At 42.8% G+C, this 16,591-nt stretch overlaps 1 protein-coding gene across 1 annotated transcript in view; it reads left to right on the top strand.

The window, feature by feature from the left end:
- Positions 1–16,591, top strand: part of CPVL (carboxypeptidase vitellogenic like) — a 94,170-nt gene that overhangs the window by 48,906 nt on the left and 28,673 nt on the right. Inside the window, 2 exon segments of the mRNA XM_053663618.1 lie at positions 4,311–4,397; positions 5,956–6,132. Of these exon segments, the coding sequence (XP_053519593.1) occupies positions 4,311–4,397; positions 5,956–6,132 (264 nt within the window).

The raw sequence follows: 16,591 nt of genomic DNA, 5'->3' as shown, positions 1-16,591 counted from the left end.
GATCACCTTGGAGTGTTTATCTAGCTGCGTCTTTCATTAACAGTTTTATTTCTTTAGCTGCTCTGTAGACCCTAAAGGCACAGCCTATTATAGGGAAATCAGGAGGAGAGGCAGTGGGGAAAATGGATGCATATGCTTCAACCTCTGCTCTAAACCCTTCAGGAGGGTAACATCCACACACGGGGTTTTAGCTGGGGAAGTGACTGAGTGTGTCACAAATGTCACAGGTTCCTGTGGGTCAGCAACAAAGATTATAAAGTGTAGTCATTTGAAACTTTTGCAAAAAGCCATTGGTATTTATAAATACTGGCACATTGCCCCCCTAATATTGAAATTGAGAATTGAAGAATATAATTATATTCTTCACCTTTTTTTATTATTTAAAAGGTAAGACTATACTAAGTATTAGGGTACAGAAGGTTGGGATTTTTGCTACTCTTGCCAATGCAGACAAAGGTGATGTGTAAGCAGCCTTTCCTGGGGGTGTGGGGGCGCCACCTTCATGCTAGGGCTGTCATGTTTGACACATTAGCAAATGAGGCAGGAGTTGAATTTTGAGCTCTTTAATCTTTTTTGTTATTGAAAGCACATCCTATAACAGTTTATCTAACAGCATTATTGTTGTTAAGACTGACGCCTGATATCGATAGTCTTCTGGGCACTGCATGTCAGCTGGTTCAGATCAAAACAAGAGACACACAAACTTAAGGAGAAGGGGAGTAACATAAATTATGCTCCAGTTTGCAAGTGGGTGCCAGGGCGCTACCTGGAATCCCCCAACGCGGTGGCAGTGACTGCCCTGGCTACGAATTTTGATAGCAGCCAGCTGTGCAGCTGGACTCAGCTCAGGACATCCGGAGCCATCCATCCGCAGGGTGCCAGCTGTCTCCCCTTTCTCTGTGTCAGGCAGGACACCTGCTGTGGCTGCAAAGTGTGGATTCAGAATTTCTTATGCAATTGCGCAGTTGTAAATGTGGAGATCTTACTGGGGACGTGTGAGGTCATTCTTTAACTCACAATGACAGCATTTTCAAGGCTGATTTTAGGCCCTGCACTATGGTAGATAAAAAAAGGGGAAAGGAGCAAGTCATTAGAATTTAGAAATCCTATCAAAATTTACATCATGTTAGACCAATCTGCAAGTAAGACATTTGGTGGGTTTGGCAAAGCATATGGTAATTAAGCAATTTCAAGAACAAGAACAGTTCATAGGCCCGAAGGGATAAAGAAAGCAAAACAATGTTTGTTGTACGTGATGCAGTGACACTGTTGAAAAGTTCGAGTATGTTGTATATTCAGAGATAATGAGATGGCCCATGAGGTTCAATAGGGTCTCTCTTGAACCAGATTCATCAGAAAACAAACAAACAAACAAAACCCCCAAACCCTTGAAGGTATGCAGTGTCTCTCCAACCTCTGGTCCAGTATCTTGAGTGATGAATTACAACATAAAGACCTTTGCTTTTTTCAAAGGAAGTAGATCAAATGGTACTTAAGGGAGTCAGCAAGTCGTGGTCAATGTGTTTCAATGGGTGCAATGGAAACTGTAAGAAATCCAGAAACCCAAGAGCAAAATGGGTTTCAATGTCTCAAGCCTAAATAATGAAGACTGTCTGATGCTCTGATCCCTTAAAGTGATTTAGTTAATTGAAGAATAGTAGCTCAGAGCTGGAGGGAACTTGCAAGATCGTCCTCTTTCCCGACACACATGCGCGCATCAGAAGGTATGCAATCAATTGCCCAAAGCCACCTCACAGGTTGTGGGTGGTCTGGGGCTAGAACTGTCCTTCCTTCCCCAGTTCCCACCCCAGTATTTCTTCTGTGGTAATTTTGAGGCTTTCTGTAAAAGTCCTGGGACATCTTAAAGATTCTGCAAGATGCACACAAACCCATCTCTGGGCCTATATTACCTTTCTCACCCTGACAGGGTTCTGGATCACAGCGTTCTCTTTGTGAACCAAGTTTTGAATCAAAACTGTATTTCACGGGTCTGGACCACCCTCCTTATCTGACAGCCAATGATTTTTGACTCTTCGGAATTAAATCCATTCTTAAAGGTCGAGTTTATGCTCCCCTTGGTGTTGAGGATAATTTTTAAAGATGAATTTCAAAAATGCCACAAGCACTCAGGACTCCTACTAGGCTCTTCTGTCCCCTCTGAGTGGACAAATGAGAAAAGGACACCTCTGGGGTGACACAGTCCTGTTGGTTTAGGATTTGGCAGGCAGATGCCACAATTGTACTAGAGTAAGAAGTGCCCATTTCTTCATACATGGACCTAAGCTGGATTACCCAGTTTAGCAAGAAGAACTTTGGCTGGTTTTCTGCCCCATCTCACCCCTCAGCCAGACGTCCCCATGTTCTGCACTGTCTGCACAGCCAGAGGCAGTGGCCCTGAGCCAAGATTGCGAAGGCATACCCATTACCCACCCCATCCCCCACTTTCCACAGTGATTGTGCTTGTAATGTAATACTTGGTCCCTAAACCTGTAGCAGTAGTACCTTGGATAAATTTAAGTTGCTTCATGTTTGAAAAGCATCATAATCTAATAAGATGATGAAATTTTAAAGTTAAACCCAAAAGCATGGCCAGAAAGAATTACGGAGTGGGAGCCACCATGGTCTGGCCACTGGGAGCTGGTCTGTGTGCGTGGTTGCACACAGGGTCAGGGGCCGAGTTCGACCCTCACCTCTGACATCGTTCAGGAGTTGTCCTTGGCAAGAGACTTGACCTCTGTGTGCCTCAGTTTCCTCACTTGTAAAATTAGGATACTAATATCTTACCTCGTAAGAAGCCTACATTTATACTTGATGGATGATTTTGAAAGTGTTCCAAATTTATCTCTTAAAGTCCTTTTACAAGAGTACCTTATGACTCATCCAAAAACTCCCCATATCCTCAGTCTCTTCTGGTGACTTTCCCTTCCTCTTCTTCCTCTACCCCCACGCCTGTTTCTCCAGCCCTCTCAAGCTGGGGCTGTTTTCCTCCTTCCCTACTTTGTACCACTTGGTTCACAGGTAGAGGAAGTATCCTCCTGACCCCTCATTGCTGCTTCCAGTTCATGTTCCCTCTCCTAAAGCAATGCACTTCAACTCTCATGTCCTTAGTGACACCCCCACCACTTACTCTTAGAGTTACCTATCACCCCCTCGCTCTCTCCTTTTCATTCTTTGAACATATTTGATCACCCCCCCCCCTCACTGTCACTCTCTCTGGCATCACTCTTGTCCTGGGAACTGCAGTATCCACATTCGTGATTCTGTTAGTAATTTGTACCTCACTTCCTGAATCTCCTCCCTTTCAGGGATCTCGTCTCTTCTTTACCTTAGCTGCTCATTCCCATCATCACCACCCAAAGCCAACAACTGCTCCACAATCTCAGATTCAAATATCTTATTCCAACTACCTCCCATCCTCATAGCTCATGTCTGTAAATATACAAACTCAAACAACCATCATGCAGCCATGTTATCTTTTTGTCCATTGATCTTACTACTTCTCTATGATCCCTAACGTTCTCAAGTTCTAATTTCTCTGATTACCCAACTTAAAGTCAAGGTCAGTCATTATACATGGTTCCAAGCCTTTGGCACCTCCTCCAGCTTTTTCTGCTGAATGCACCTCTCAACCATTCCATGCCGTCCCTCAGGAGCTGAACATGCCTGGAAAGAAGCTGACAACCAAGCTGACTGCTCTCATCCTTTGCTGATGACCTGGCAGTTAAAGTTCAGCTCCACACATATGCATGCATATCCATATCCTCTGTCCTCTCTCCTCACACTGTGGCCAAGTGGTCAATGATCCATATCATGGCAACCCTCCCCAACAAGGCTCGCTCTCATAGTGGAAGCCTTGGACTTGCTGTTTCCTCTGCCTGGAATGTGCTTGCCCTAGGTGTCTGCATGGCTTGCTCGCTCCTTCCAATAGGTCTTTGCTCCAGTGCCACTTTGTAAGTGTCCCATAAGTGCATGCATATACACACGCCCATGTGTTCCCATGACACTTTCTCCTTCCCTCCTTTTTTGTTGTCTCCTTAGCACTTATCACTCCTTAACATACTACTTATCTTACCTATTAATGCTAGTTTATTGTCCCCTTCTAGAATATATGTCCACAAGGAAGGACTTTTTGTCTGTCTTTGGTCACTACTATTTCCCCAGTGTCTAGCACAGAGGAGGTGTGTAATAAGTGGTTGTTGAATGGAAGAGTGAAAAAGTGAAATAGTTATTGAAGAAATGAAATGACAAATGCCTGTACATTTTCACTCACCCGGATGTTTTCTTTCTTTCTCCTTTCTTTCCCAACTTAGGTATTGGAAAGACTAATGGATGATGACCATAGTTACTTGGTGAATGTCACAGGGTGTCCTGATCTGTCTAACATTGTTTACTGCATGGTAATGACACTTTAAAAAACCATGATAGTGTTGGCTTAAAACTTTTAGCAAAAGCAAACTTCCTTTGTTTTGGGAAATAGAGTTGACTTTATACTAGACAAATGTGGCCAAACTGTATTGCATTATTTGGTCTTTTAATCTATAGGATTTTTCCCCTTCTGACCATCGAGAATGTGTGATATTCCATATAACTCAAAATAAGCTCTAATTAACACAATTTCCCCCCAAAAGAGCTTGTTTACAGAAATTCCTCTGGGAAGAACAGAAGCTGAGACCGCATTTCTGAGCATCAGGTCCCAGGGTTCCAAGCCTGTAGTGAGTTTCTTGAGAATGCCCACATTACTTGTTCTGTTTTTCAGACAACTTAAATCATCAAAACCACCAAAATCTTTACAAAAATACTGGCTTTGTCTTATTTACACCTTAAGATGTTTCTTTTTTTTTTTAATTTTTAAATTTATTTTATTTTTATTTATTTTATTATTATTTTTTTTTTTATCTTAAGATGTTTCTCACACCTAGTATAGGCCTCACTTTGCACCTACTGGAGTATTTCTCAAAGTATTCAAGTAGCTTCTTTCATAAAAGTAGGCCAGAGTTGATGTCTTTTGTATAGAATTAATCAAATAAGGCAAAGTGAGCCAAAATTGGGGGTTTGGGTTGTGTACTCTTTGTCTAGTGTATAGGACAATACATTCTGTTTAAAATTACCTTATTTATGAACTATTTTGTTAATAAAATTTAAAGCTACTATCAACAGAATTTGCCAGCTGTGTGGTTTTAGAGTTTACCAAGAGAAAAAATATATGCTATCAGAAGAGACAAAATTTTTTATTTTTTTCAAAGTAATAATCCACAGTTAGCAAAAATTATTGCTGATGCATGAAACAGTTGATCTCAAAACTCTGATGAGTTTTTTCATCCTTTTGTAGCTTTTTAAAACATTGAATCCTTTTTATTTTAGTTTAATGAATATTACAGAGACTTGCATGCAGTATTGTTTTAAAAATAAGACTCATGGATAACTTTTCTTTTGTCTCATGTGCCTCAAAAAGTATTACCTGTTTTTATATTCTATCTCCCCCGCCCAAATGATGGTCAGCTGATTATGGGGTATGTGTGGCTTTGATAAACTGAACAAAGAAAAGAAATCATCAGTTGGTCCCCCTGAGCCCTGTGCTCATTAGACCTTCTTTCCATAGACCCTCAGGCAAGGAGCAAATCAGTTCTGATAATCTCACCTCTTCCACTTTCCCTGTATCCACTTCAGGTGGGATTGTTCTTTGGAGTTACAGAATGCAAAAGATTAAGTTCTAAAAGGGGAAAATCCAGCATTTGCTAATTGGGTATTGTCTCCGAGAGTATCAGAGCATCCAGATTTGTTGTTAGTAAAATTTAAATGAACACAAAACCCCAGGTTAAAGTTTTCTGGGTGGAGGCAAGTGAGCAGTTGCATCCTATCTTGGTCATTATAATCTGTGTTGTAAGAAATTTGAAACTTGGACAGCATTGAGCTCTTCATGCTCCCTAATATCTTTCTGATGCCCCTTTCTACCAGGAACCTGAGGCATATAGTTACTTTAAGAAATTTTTGGCCCTCTCAGAAGTGAGGCGAGCCATCCATGTGGGAGATCAGACTTTTCATGATGATGGATCCGAAGCTATGAAGTACTTGGGGGAAGACATGTTGCGTTCAGTTCTCCCACAGTTAGCTGAACTCATGAATAATTATAAGGTAAGAGAGCTATTTGAGTTACTATTTTAGGAACTTTTCAGATTATCCAGAGCAGAGGTGACTTTCTTCTATTTCTTCCAACTTCTATTTTATGTTTACATTTATGGTGCTTTACAAATATAAATAACAATCCACTAATTGTTTGAATGCTTTGAATGAAAAGTTTTGTTGTTTTCCTTTCTAATGAAATCACTTACCCTGGTAGTTCCTGAAATAAAATTCTAGGCATGTGCCACCTCTCACTCTTTCCTGAGGAAAAAAAATCACAGGAGAGATGAGAAGGTGCTGCCTTGTGTAAGCCAATGCCCCTTATTGTTTGGTGTATTACATTAATCCCAGTGAAGTCAGGGATAAATGAAATCGACTGGTTAGTCAAAAAGTGTCTTTTGCTTAATAATTGACTTCATTCATGTTGCTTAAATGCAGTTGTCTTAGTATCTCCATTCAGCCAAACACTGTGCCAGGGTGTCAGGTTGAAGCGAATGCAGAAGGATCCTTGGAGGTGTGTGACGCCTGCCACTGAGTTATTTGGTGGAGCTCTACGTACCGCCTGCTTTGCTGCTGGAGGCAACAGAAGAAAGCAAAGCTGTGGAAAGGAAGCCCTGAGGGTTCGGGCAAAGGACTCCTAGACTCTCAAACTCTAACAAACACGGGGGACACCAAGAGCAAGTGAAGTAGGGAAAGTCATCGTGTGCACTTTTCCCCCACTTCTATTCTCATCTCCTCGGATCCTCCAGGGCTGTTACCCCCGTCCCAGGCGTGGTTTATGGGGCAACTATGCAGGGTAAGTGTGTGTAAATGATAGAGGAGATCACTCCGCGAGACAGTCCACTTTCTATTTCCTGGCAGAGGCAAGAATAATGTTGGGACAAACAAAAACTAGAGCTGCCAGTGGTCAACACACCTTTGCATCAACTAGAAAAAAGCCAGTCTCTCTTCACTATACCTCACTCCCATCTGTCAAAACCTGCCCTCATATACTGCTTTCATTTGATCTAAACTCTTTACTGCCGTTTTCTGATACTCATTTCTACAACATCCAGGTTAAGAGTCGTGTCCTTGGGGGTGCTCACCGCACAACTCTCAGTACCGTCCAGGGCGTTTCTGGACAAATGCACAATCACTAGCCTGTGTTTACTGGTGTCAGACCTAGAAGGTCCATTTTGTGGCCCTGCCTCTAGCATAGAGGTCGCATCTCTAGATGCACAACACTTTTTCAAATAATCTAACATCAGTGGCACGCAGAGTGGAGAGCACAATAGGGAAGTTCCCGAGCACATTTTTTTTGATGCCCTTGGGAGATACATGTTCCCACTGTATATATTGAACTAGAACCTGATTCCTTTCTCAGCCAAGGAGAGTTTATACCATCGGTTCACCTGATATTGGCCAATTGCCATAGAGTGTCCACTGGACTGAGAGAGAATACATTGATTAAAGACATTTAAACATCTCTGTCCATTTCCTATGTATCCTACACCCACCAATATGAATTCCAATGAAATAAGAGTATCTCCTAAACTTTGAAACTCTAACTCAGTTGTCCGGAAAAAAAAAAAGAGAGAGAGAATAGATTAGTGATGCAGATAAACCACATTTCCATAAAGAAAGAAAATAAAGTATTCCGTCGGCCCAAGGGCACATGTCCAAGCGGCTGTTGTGGAGGCAGCGTATTCATTTTCTCTGCTGGCAGAGCCCACAGGGTGGCCATCAGCTTTGGCTGGTCTGCAGTGGTGGTGAACCTCAATGTATATGCAGTGGAATCAGAACAAGGTACGTAGGTTGGCTTAAAACATTAGTTCCCTCAGACTGGTATTTACTTAAGACTCAGTGCTAACTTGTCATAGAAAATAGTGCACATGCTTCTATTCATAGGAACCTGGAGGTCTTTTTCCAGTACTGCATTCATTTTAGCCAACGCAGAGTATCCCTGATGGACCGAGGAGGATGCTCCTCAGTTTCTGGGAACTAATAGAACTCCTTCATTATATCAGTCTCTGGGTGGACTGCATGGAAACATTGTCCTTTTCTTGTAACGACCTATAGGGATGCGTACTCAAACTCATTTTCTACTCAGTAATTTCAGATGTGTGTGGGGTAAATTGAAATACCAGATTAGCAATTTCCAAAGTAGCTAGAATGAGAAATAATCTGTTGGGCTATTGGAAGGCTTCATGATTCAGTCAGGTCACAATGGTATCAGGATTTTTAGGATTCATCCAGGTAACTACCATTCTTCACAGCTTGATCTATACTATACATTCAATGTAATTGTAATTAAAATTGTAGTGAGTTACTTTTATGGATATTGACAAAATCATTTTAAAGTTTCTTTGGAGAGGCAAGAAACTCAGAACAGCCAACTCAATACTGAAAGAGAAGAGCAAGTCAGAGAAATGGCACTGCTGCACTTGAAGACTTGCTAGGGAACTACAGTCATCGGGACAGAACAGCACTGGCTGGAGAACAGACCAACAGACTAAAAGAACAGGCCTGTTTACTTGTGTGTTACGTGATTTTTGATTATGAACGTCTCACAGAACAGACCTGGGGAGCAGAGGTGAATGATATACTATTACCGAATGGACCCACCCTTGTGCTCCAGGGCAACCCCCTCCCCGTACTAGGTTCGCCTTGCCCGCCACCAGGGAAAGACATTTCTCAGTGCCAGAGATTGGTGAAAAGGAAAGGCATTACTTATTTAAAAAGTTATGTAGACTGAGAGTAATGACTGAATGTCTTCATTAAAAATACTGAAGTCCTTTAGAATGCCCACAAATGCACAGTCCTTCCTTCTCCCTCTGCCCAGTCCAGGGTACCTTATCTCAGGAAAAGAAGTGGAAGTCCATGGTTCAGGCAGACGCTCAGTTCCAGCACCATCAGCTGCGTCACCACCATGATCTCCAGTTAATCCAAAACCGTGGGGCACCTTTTCATGGCCCACCAGCAAGAATCCTTTCCCCCTTTTCTTCCAGGCAAAATCTCTCCTGCTTCCTAAGCCGTGTGGGAAAAGGGAGCACCTTAAAGCTGCATGGTCACAACTTTCACCAAAGCCGAGTGGTCCCCAAAAAAGCTACGCATAGCTGCAGCACCTGGATTTAAATCCCACCTCCAGTCTTCCTCTGCCACACCATTTCTAACTCCTCCCACAATCAGTTACACCTGCCAGCATTCCCATATTCTTCCAGCTTTACTGGGCTGCCATAGTACGTCCGAGCAGGCGTAGCCCAGTGGTGTGGAGCCAATCATCTCCAAGCTCTCACACAGGTGCTGTAACCAGAAGGAGTTGCCTCCCCCTAATATCATGGGTTGAAGTCACTCCCATCCCCCTGGCTCAAAGCACGGCCACAGCTGTTTAACATATCTATGAAACCAGTTAAAGGTTATAGTTATGTTAAATGACCGTTCTAGAGGTTACCTGCAAAACTGTTGCTATTCAAAACTACTCTAAATGGCCCTGCTCCATGAGTCCCATCTCCCAGCTCAGACTTGTGGGGGTGAGGACATCCTATATGTATATATTTTTCTAATATTTTCTGAACAGCCTGAATTCCGGACCCAATTACAAATCCCTATTTGGGGACCCTCTTGGCTGCATCCTGTTACAAACTTACATTTTTGTTGAATTTAGCAATGAAAAATCTGAGAAAGTCAAACACCTGTAGGCATTGTTTATTCGCCTCCATTGTATGCTAGAATTCATTACCAGCCTGGAACCGATTGAGCCCCTCCCTACACATGTCCTAGGTCTGGTGCTGGGCTTTGGCCTCTTTGCATTAGAAGCACCTGGAAAGCTTGCAAACAATACTTGATCACTGCCCCTCCACCAGATTTCTGATTTAGTGCAGCAACTATCCTGGCATAGCAACAATCACGTAGTAGTGTGCAAGGAACTGGGAAGAAAGGAAGGGAAGGACGGATGAGGGAAGGAGGAAAGGCGGAATGCAGGGAGAGAAAAAAGCACAAAGTGCTAGAAAGACAGATGGTCTGTTATTTATTCCATAAGCTGTCTTTATAATAAGCTCATATTTAATTTTACTAACTGCAAGTGATTTGCCACACTAATTACATTGATTACGTATGTTTTGAGCACAATCTACCTTCAAACAAACAAACAAAAAAACCCTTGTAAAATGATGGCAGTGCTCACCATGCAAAGCATGGTATTCCTTCCTCTTTCAAGCAGCTTTTTTTTTTAATTTAAAAAAAATTAAAGATTTTATTTATTTATCTTTAGAGGGGAAGGGAAGGAGAGAAATATCAATGTATGGTTGCCTCTCCTGCATCCCCTGCTGGGAACTGGCCTGCAACCCAGGCATGTGCCCTGACTGGGAATCGAACTGCTATCCTCTGATTCATAGGCCTGCACTCAATCCACTGAGCAACACCAGCCAGGGTCAAGCAGCGATTCTTTAAAAAACAAAAACAAAGCCACTCTTATACACTGATTGTAAGGTGTATCCTGATTTTAACACTGACAAAATGTTACATGGGATGGACAGGGCATCTCTAAAATCTAAGAAATGCAAGTCATACTCCATGAGAGCTGTTGGCTTTGAAAACTCTGCTCTTCGTAAAGGTCCCCTGGGCTTTAGTACTTTCTGATAGAGAGGTTACATTGTTCTTGCAAAGGCTCTTGCTAAAGACTCAGAATAGGTTTTTAACTTCTTTCTTTGTCTGGTTATAGTTCTTGCCTTTCTAAAAATATATGCACTATATTTTCAAAGACATGAGAATGTGCATGTGCGTGAGTGTGTGAGCACTTCCTGTGTGAAACCTTCGTTTTAACAAACAGGAGCCACAGCCCTATAACATAAAGGTCATTTGTATTCAAAGTAAAAAAAATGGCCATGGATTTGAGGCCATCTCTGTTACGAAGTTGTCTAGAAGACCACCATAATTTTAAGAGGCACCATCTCCAAATGCCAGTTCTCAACTTCCACATTATTAGACTTTGAAAGGTTAAGTTGCCCTGGGGCAGGGCTTAGTTTGCTGTGTTTAAAAGTTCCTGTAGTCAGGAAATTGTAACTATAAAGTTACATTTCCCTGTCACTTATCATTCTGCAGCTCATTAAGTTTCAACTAATTGCATCTTCAGAATTGGGGATCTTAATGTTTCTCAGCTCCACCACCAGACTGAAATCTTAACACCCAGGTCGTTAAGAGTTTTATTTACTTGTCCTAGGCTATCAAAAGGTCTTCGTTTAGAAATAGGCAGTTCCTGATGAATGGATGTGACTTAAAAGTTTGAAAGATAAATATTTCTAGTAAAACAAAGTCATTTTAGCAGTCATTCTAATTGCCTTTGGGATTTCCCTTCATAATATCTTCTGACAGTAAAATGTCAATGGGGAAAGTGACCAGGAAACTAGATTTGATAAGTGTCTAGCACACCAAGAAAAATGTACCACTTAAGTCAGCCTGATTCTTCAGCTGCACAGTTAGATCCCTAGCTCCTGTGAAACCATGATGGGAAAAGTCTGGCTTTGTTGACTGGAAGCTGAGGTGCTGACTTTCTTCCAAACCCTTTGAAGACAGTGCAGGGGATGCCAGTGCCACTCCGTGAAAAATGTCTGGGAGGAGGAAGTGGCTTAGCTCCCAGTGAAGCATAGCGGAAAACAGGGAAGCTAATCCTGGGACAGATAAGCAACTGACACTTTACAGGCAAATAAATAGTATACATTTCTACTGCAGAGTGCCTTGTGAATTCACTTTACCTGCTTCAGTTACAATCCAAGTGCAAGAGTAGCATCCGCTTTTTTGTTTGTTTGTTTAATGAGACGTACATCTGGGCTTCTTTGATTTTTAACCATTTCAAAGAATAAAGGGAAAAGAGACTAACCATACATTATAAGACAGACTTTGATTTCACTCAAAGTTGCCATGCTTTTGACACATTTTCTAGTCTGTTCTTCATACTTATGTTGGGATCAAATGTTCAAATGAGTGTATTTTTTGTTTTTTTTTTCTCCTTTTTTAAAGCCCTTTGATACTGCATGCTGTTGCTGTGCAGACTGGCTTGTTTGAAATCGCTTCGCATGGTGAGCACTGCCATCATTTTACAAGGGTTTTTTTTTGTTTGTTTGAAGGTAGATCATGCTCAAAACATGAGAAGGTACATTGGTGATCTATGGCAACAGGGAAAGTAGAATTCATTTTGGCGTCACCCAAATATGGCAGGGCGAGGGTGGTGCAAGGAGAAAGATATTAAGTGGCAATACCATTTGCTATGCAGCTGCCAGGGATCTAAGATCAATAAGCTCAGAAATGCACACAGTTGGCCCACCACTGCTATGGGCTCTGCCTCTGAATAGTTGACCTACCATGGATCAAAAATATTCGAGAGAAAAATTATGTTGTTGCTGACATGTCCCATGTAGTTAGGCCAACGATGGCTGCATCTGTACTGAACATGTACAGACATTTTTTTCCTTGTCATTATTCCCCAAACAATACAGTATACCAACTATTTACATGGCATTTAGAATGTATTAGGAATTATAAGCAGTCTAGAGTAATTTAAGGTATACAGGAGAATGTACGTATGTTATATGAAAATATCATACCATTTTACATAAGAGACTTGGGCACCCTCAGATTTTGATATCTGCAGGGGACCAGTAACCAATCCCCTATACATACGGAGGAGTGACTGTATTTAAATCCAGTTACTATGAAATCCAATTGCTATTAAACAAAGGCTATCACATCAATTCATTTTACTTTGAAAAGACAGAGGGCAAGGTGACTATTCTTTTACGGATACAATGAGGAGCAGCTTGTGAACAATAAATGTAAGCAGGCCTCTCCATCTATTCAGTGGGTCAGAGTAGAGCAGAAGATGCAAACCTATGATGCAAATGTCCAACAAGACCGGACCATTGGAAGCTGGTGGTGTCCAAAGCAGTGTGTGCCCACCGCCCTCCCTGGGCACAAGGGAGCAGAATAGTTAAGCTCTACCTTTTTATTTAAGAAAGAAAACAGGATCATAACTTTCGTTAACATTTACTGCATTAGCAAACATTATGGCACCGGGGAGCTCATTTGGTCTCTAAGTTAGAGTCACATATTAGGTGTCATAGAGCCAGAATGCAAAGTCAGCCTTCGGCTTTTCTGATTGTGATCCTCGAGTCCATTTGCCACAAGATGTGACTGCAGGCCCAGCGCTCTTTCCGCTGCAGTTTCCTCTTCCCCCTGGGCACGGGTGACTTCATTCAGTGGCATTAGTCCAGACAGGAAGGCACCTTCCCACCCGCCCCAGTGTCTGAGGAAGCCCCGGTTCCAACCTCTAGGGCTCCTCCTAAGGGCTTTGCATCCCTGGCTTTGCCTGGCCTGCTCTGTAGAAGTCCTCCAACTACAGCCCCGCGTGGCTCAGTCTGTGCCATCGATGGCACCTGCTTAGGATGGGAAACTCCCAAGTCTGTCCCTGGGTGACAGTCAACCCCACAGCACAGGCTTCCTGCACTGAATGACATGTGACTGAGTGGAAGCCAGAAACTTTGAGCAAGCTTTTTGAAAGAAGAGCCCTGCACGGGAGCCCCTGATATCCTCTGTCCTGATTTTCCTGTCTCCCTGTGCTTCTTCCATTCTGAACATTCACGTCTGTTTCTTCAGCCTCCTGACAGTCCCCGTATTTGTTACAGGGACTTGCACAATCCTTTTGAGCCTATCTGACATTCTCAGCAAAGAAAATGGAAAGGGATGCTTTACTTACCAAACAAGGGGAAGTTGTGTTTTGGGGAGAAAAAAAACTAATTGCAGGCTAATGGGGTGGCTTTGATGAATAGCACCATTGAGAGTATGGGGCAGAGAACCTTGCACCTGCCTGGTAGCAGGTCTTCCTGTGTAGATGAGATCCTAAAGAGCACAGAGCATTAGCTGGGCTTTTGTTTCTGATTTGGTAAGGAAAAGTGAGCTGTGCAAACAGGTACTTTCCTCCTTTCACGAGATCAGCCTGGTTGGAAACCTTTCACTAACTTTTCTTTTCACCTGGGGGTGGATAAGCACGGGTGGAAAGTAGACTTGCAGAAATGGTTTTTCTGGCTCTTTGGCAGAGTGCCTACTTACTCTCAGTTTTCTCCTAAGAGAAAAGCAGAGGGATCTTCATTCACAGACAACTAGAACTTTCTCTCTCACTGGAAGGCAAGTTTGTTATGGGAGAAGGGGATGTCGATGGGTCTGGTGCATCTCAAGGCCAGCTGAGTCCAAGGTGGGCTGTTTCTTGCTGAGGACTCTGCTCACAGGACACTCCAAAGTCTGACTTCCCACAGCCCATGTTCCTAGAAGAGCTTCTGAACACCTATACCCCTCTACCTCTGCAGGTTGTCCAGCATTTCTCCTATGACAAGGCCACCCTACGTTCTGATGACCTTCTGATAACTTCAGCAGGGTGGTCCTGGGCATAAAGGAAGGTAGAGTAGCAGGGACACTTCGTAGTCCCAAAGGGAATCACCTTGCCAATTTTTCCCCTTAAGACCTTTTTAAAAAATGATTTTATTTATTTATTTTTGGAAAGAGGGGAAGGGAGGGAGAAAGAGAGGGAGAGAAACATCGATGTGCAAGAAAAACAGTCGGTTGCCTCTTGCATGCCAGTTGGCATTATTTACATGGCATTTATATCGCCTTAGGAATTATACATTGTATTAGGAATGTGCCCTGATCAGGAATCAAACCAGTGACCTTTCGGTTCACAGGCTAGCACTCAATCCACTGAGTGATGCCAGGCAGGGCTCCCCTCAAGATCTCTGATGGATCCACTCAATCCACTCAGTGTTATGCAGTCCTACTATTTTTTGAACTTGAGAGGTGTTGATAATATTGGGGAGCAGAGAGCTGGTTCATGGACTTGACGGCAAAGGGCCTTCCTACAGCTCCTGTCTACTCCTCCTGTGGTCACAGAGGCTGCAGGAGCACCTTCCACACCTCCACGTGAACTCGTTTCCGATTAGCTTAACCCAGCCTCTTGAACTGCAGGGTGTGCCTCTAAAAGTGGCTGCCTTTGCAAGTGTCATCTGTCATTTGGCAACTGTTGCCAAGGGACCGATTACCTTTGTGGGACATACCAAACCCAAGGTCTATGGGTGCTGTCTAATACAAGGAGGATGCAAGCTACCCATGTACATTTAAATTTTTTAGAAGGCACATGAAAAAGACAAAAAGAAACAGGTAAAATTAGTTTCAATAACATTTTTTAACCCAATATATCCAAAATATTATCATATCAACATGCAATCAATATTAAGAAATCATTGAGATATTTTACATTCTTTTCTTTGTAATAAGTCTTCAAAATCCAGTGGGTTTCACAGATTTATCACATATCTCATTTTGGAGTAGTCACGTTTCAAGTGTCCACTGGCCATACGTGGCTAGTGGCTACTGTATTGTTCAGTATGGATTAATAGGTCTAGACTTAACTATTAGAAATGACAGCATGTTTTGTTTGCTCTGCAGCGCTGTTTCTTGTTGGTGGATTGTGTGTGTGTATGTTAGTTGGGTCCCTTTAATGATGTGGGAGGAGAAAGAAATGGCCACTTGGCCTGCCTGTCCATGGGATAGTAACGCTGGCAAGCAAGTGGCACTCTTTGGACGTGACCCTTGCTGTAGCCTTGAAGCTGACATTCTGACAACCAGGGAGGACCTCTGTCCCCAGAGAGCCTTGTCTGGGGGAATGGCAGGCCTGCTCCTGGACACATTTGGTTTTCAGAATCCAGTTACAGCCGATGATCAGAGGAGACGCTCAAAGGGGTGAGCAGATCTGGAAAGGGCTGTGAAAGCAGACCCTGAAAGAAGAGGGCAAAGCAAAGGAGCCCTGGCACGGGCCCCAGACACTGTTCCACTCAAACTGGGGGCAAACTATTACTCTTGGTCATCACTAAAAGTGATTCAAAGTGCGCTGTTCTAGGTAGTTAATTTGTTTTCCGAGATCCCTGAGTTGGCGTGAGAACTCGCTGGATCTTTTTCAAGCTGGCTTTGCTTCTTGTTCCCCTCTGAAAGCAATGAAATTATTTAGAGTTAAGTTGCAAGAAAGCAGGCATAATTTTCTTTGGCTGAAAGACATTGTTTGTACAATCGCTGTACACTCTCTCAACCTTGTTTTGCTCCACTCTCATTTTTCTTTATGCGTCTTGGCAAAACTGGCTGGTAGACGAATGGCAGAAACATGGGGGTGTTTATTCCAAGTTCATTTTCCCTCTTTCATTGTCTTCCCTTTTCCTTAAACTTAGAAGCAAAATATGTCCCTTTTGAAGCCTAACTTGGTGGCAGAAGTGACTACTGTTTCATTCAGCGGTTGTATTATTTTCTACCACAGGCTTCTCCGGGCAGACCCTGGGGACTCAGGCTTCCTGAGCATTTCTTACTGCCTTCTATTCCTGCAAAATGGCCAGGAAGAAGGGCTCACACAAAACGTGCGAGCAACAGGAAGCTGGGGCACAGGCCGTGTCCGTGAAAGGATAAC

The sequence above is a fragment of the Artibeus jamaicensis genome, unplaced genomic scaffold (assembly GCF_021234435.1).
Source record: "Artibeus jamaicensis isolate MK-2021 breed Jamaican fruit bat unplaced genomic scaffold, CSHL_Jam_final contig_3230, whole genome shotgun sequence".
NCBI lineage: Eukaryota > Metazoa > Chordata > Mammalia > Chiroptera > Phyllostomidae > Artibeus > Artibeus jamaicensis.
The sequence above is the reverse complement of the archived record's forward strand: the minus strand, read 5'-3'. Positions and strand labels throughout refer to the sequence as shown.